Here is a 3,787-nt window from a genome sequence, read left to right on the forward strand (position 1 = left end):
ATTAAACCACAATTCTCTAAAGTTAATGATTGTCTTTTACTGCATACACATTTGGCCATTTGAGCAAACAGAAGTAAGTTCATGGGGTTTAAGGAACATTCTTCAATGACTTGTTATATTCTGTGTAAGAGATTCAAATACTATTAAAAGTGCTACAATAAACTGAAATGAAAACGAATGATGTTCATTTGTAGAATGGCACTGAACAACTGTTCAAACAATCTAGATTTACAGCTTACTTAAATAGGTCACTGCGGTCACATAACGACAACAACAACAACAACACACAAACTGCACTGCTAAAGATATCTACAGAAGTCACTGAATCTCATATTCAGTCTTTGTCTAGCGTTCAAAAAAGAATCTTTGGGTTCGATTACTTTCAATGTCAAAGTACCAAACCCAACTGGAAAGATTTCACTGCTTTCACTTTTTTATGCATTTCTCTAGTTAAGAATACGAGATTAAATGAGACATTTTTTGCAGTGTGGTCCTTGTAGTCGGATGCAACGTTGAGCCTGTGGCCCACCAGCCTCCGTGGCCCCGTGACAACAGCTGCTGGGGATTATTTTCATCCTAGTTTCCTGCCTCTGTTAACTTGAAGTCCTCTGCTGCTGGAGAACTTCATAGATGTCGTCCACTTTGCTTAGTCTCTCAAAGAAAGGGATAAGATCGAGGAGCTCGGTGTCTGACATGTCGTCAAACCAGGACGCTACTGGAACCTGGAGGTTTGAGGAAGTGAGTTATGGTGGGATAAGAAGACATTTTTAATATTCCACAGTACCTAATATGTTATTATTATTATCCCAAAAAGATTTGTAGTAAACAACAAAAATGTAGGTTAGTGTATTGCAGAGAAAGAAATATAGATGGCATACTGCGTTGTCGGGATGGAAGACGTAGGAGGCTGGGGAGTTATCGATGATGATGACCTTGTTGAGGTCTCTTCCTAAACGGCTCAGGTCCTTTACGTAGTTCCCTTTGTGGAAGACACAGGACTCCCGGAAGAGACGGCTCCGGAAGGCCCCCCATTTGTCCAACAGGTCCGACACAGGATCTGCGTACTATAGGAACAGGAGAGAACCAGGGGCTAGGGTTAGACAATTCTGTGCAATGTTTGTATCTTATTCTGTGGTTGTACATCAATTATGCAGTAGTACAGTATGTACATCAAAACTGTACTGTACATGACTTATGTACGGAGCTGCTAAGGGAACATATGGGGAAGAAAAGTAATAAGATGTGATTGCGAAAAAAACTACTTTTGCATTCTCTTGCTAAACCGTTTCAGGCTGAAAAAAAGTCAAATGTACTTTCAGGTCAGATTGGCACCATGTAAACAACCACAACAATGGCGCGCACACACCTGTGGACTGTGTCGGTACCCGATCTGTGCTGCCTTTCTGTTCCACGCTCATAGCTGTCTGCCGTTCCACCGGGAGGCTAACCGCTAACTGAGACAGCATGTAATAACTTCTAAGATGGTGCAGTGCCGTCAATCCTCGTAAAACAGGATTATCATCTGTGCATGCGCGAACATCTTGCGCATGCACAGGACGGATCGTGCTGGCAGCACAGATCGGGTACCGATGGACGGTTATGGCATTTTATTTTTAGATTGACCTGAAGGAAAGACTTAAATCAGGGCTTGGCAGTAGACAGAGAGATTTAATGAGAGTATAATGTATAATTTCTCAAATTGTCAAGGCTATTGAATGTGTGACCCTGTTAGTAAAAATAAAACAAAATAAAATATTTGAAAGATCAAACATGGCAACTAAAACCTAGTGGGAGTCTCTGAGTCATGACTCATAACCGACCCAATGCTTCACAAACAAGCTGAGGCCTTTGAAATAAATGTGAAAGGTTAATCGCCTGACAGGTATCATAAATATAGCTTTATGTAAGAGAGCGTATGTAGAAGGTCACCTACAAATCAAACACAAAAAATGACGTTGGGTTTCCAGTAATTCTACAACAGGTGTCCCTTTCCACATCTGGTGTGTCCATCTGATAAACGTCAATCTGCCTTCTACAACAAGTCCCATGTGAACCGTTCGTTACACAGAACAGGAGCAGCAGTCTGACCTTGGATAGGCTGGCGGTGAACAAGACACACTCGAACAATTCTCCCATCCTCTTGAGGAATTCGTCAACGTGGGGTCTCTTTAACACATACACCTGGGTGGAGACACAAATCATTGGAGTATGAAATGCACAGTTGGTCTGCCACACGCTTCACTTTATTATGGATATGATCAGGAATAAAACTATTAATGGGGAAATATATAAAGAAAAGAAAACGGTAATCCTACTTCTGACCGGTGTGTCCAGATATTGTGAAGACACAAATATATTGGCATGTAGTAGTTTATTAAAACATAACAGAGCAAAATATCTACCTGTCCAAATGTGGGCTTTTTAATATCATATATAATTTCACTCTCCAAACATTACAGTTCTGGGATTATCAAGATGTCATATTGGAAGACGAGGAGTAATATGCATTTCATGGTGTAACCCATGTACACACTAATTTTCTCTTTATTATTAGTTTCTTTTGTAGCTTGATAATTCTATGTTGCTATTATGACATCAAATGCTGCAAACGAAAACACACCTGTAATATTTCGTGAAATCACCCCAACAGGACTTTATATCTACTTCCACTAAGATGCTGGCGGCCTTGTTTCTGAACCAAGTCATCCTGAATAGGCTTTCCCCACTTTAAACAAGCCTATCCTGGATTACTTGAAACAGACCCAGGCCCTTTGGACAACAAAGCTCCTCTGTCTGCTGGGAGGCCCAGCACAACAGACTGGGGTTACCACTGAGCGGCTGCAGGGAATAGTCACTGCCGTTCCCCAGCACCAAAGAGCAGGACATAATATGCCCCACAGAGTGAGATTGATGGCCAGTGATTTCTGAGAAGCCTGCCAGAGTTTTCTCATTTTGTCATGCCACGTAAATAGCCGCCTGCTGCTTGGAGCCATCAACAGAGCGAGCTACAGCACTGTCAGGGAGCTAGCACAGTGTTTCCAGTGCAAACCAGGAAGGATATTGGAATTTGAATTTGAAAGTTCATTATAAGGCTTTCAAAAGTATCAATACTTGTTTATATGTTTCAAATGATAATATCTTAATTATACATTGAATAGTATTGAATGTACTGAAGCTATGAAAAAGAAAGATTTTCAAGCCAAGGCTACACAGATTACACAACGTGGAAGACAATCAGCTGGTCGTCAACCTGTGGCTGGAACGGCATTCTCTCCATCAATTAAAACACCACTGACTTTTTCTGTAGCAGCACAATAGAAAAGAAAAAAAATATCCTTTTTTTGTCAGTATCCGAAACAAGTCGTCATTTTAAATGTTTAACTTTCTGTACACTTAATATCTTTTTATTAGTATTTTTGTTTTTTAATATAGATTTTGCTTTACATTTACTTGTTGAAACCCAGTTGTAAAATTTGTGAGTATTTTGTTTGAGGGTAACCCAAACCACCCAGTATCTGCTTTTACATGTTTTTATGGGCCGGAAGAGTCAAAAACATTTCCCTTGAGTGTTGTCTTCCCATGCATCCAAAGATGCACTTTATGGTTTCCTCAGTAGATCAGCATTAGCTAAATATCTTGTAAACAAGCTTAGTAATGGTGTTGGCTTTCAATTCTAACCTGATTTCTATTTTAGTTTACAGGGCATGATTCAAATTTAGTTTTATATTTATTCTCATTATCTGTCCAAGATCTTCCTAGTTGTCAGTGTTTTGGTTCATTTTGTATT

At 39.9% G+C, this 3,787-nt stretch overlaps 1 protein-coding gene across 2 annotated transcripts in view; it reads right to left on the reverse strand.

The window, feature by feature from the left end:
* Nucleotides 1-450: 450 nt before the first annotated feature.
* LOC116687548 (carboxy-terminal domain RNA polymerase II polypeptide A small phosphatase 1) overlaps nucleotides 451-3,787 on the reverse strand; it is a 33,399-nt gene continuing 30,062 nt past the window's right edge. For both annotated transcript variants that reach the window (XM_032513008.1, XM_032513007.1), the window contains 3 exons: nucleotides 2,089-2,181; nucleotides 879-1,064; nucleotides 451-722 (listed from right to left, as the gene is read on the reverse strand). In XM_032513008.1, coding sequence (XP_032368899.1) covers nucleotides 594-722; nucleotides 879-1,064; nucleotides 2,089-2,181 — 408 coding nt within the window. In that variant the 3' untranslated portion in view covers nucleotides 451-593. The remainder of the gene's footprint in view (nucleotides 723-878; nucleotides 1,065-2,088; nucleotides 2,182-3,787) is intronic.

Source organism: Etheostoma spectabile, chromosome 4 (assembly GCF_008692095.1).
Source record: "Etheostoma spectabile isolate EspeVRDwgs_2016 chromosome 4, UIUC_Espe_1.0, whole genome shotgun sequence".
NCBI classification, from domain to species: Eukaryota; Metazoa; Chordata; class Actinopteri; order Perciformes; family Percidae; genus Etheostoma; species Etheostoma spectabile.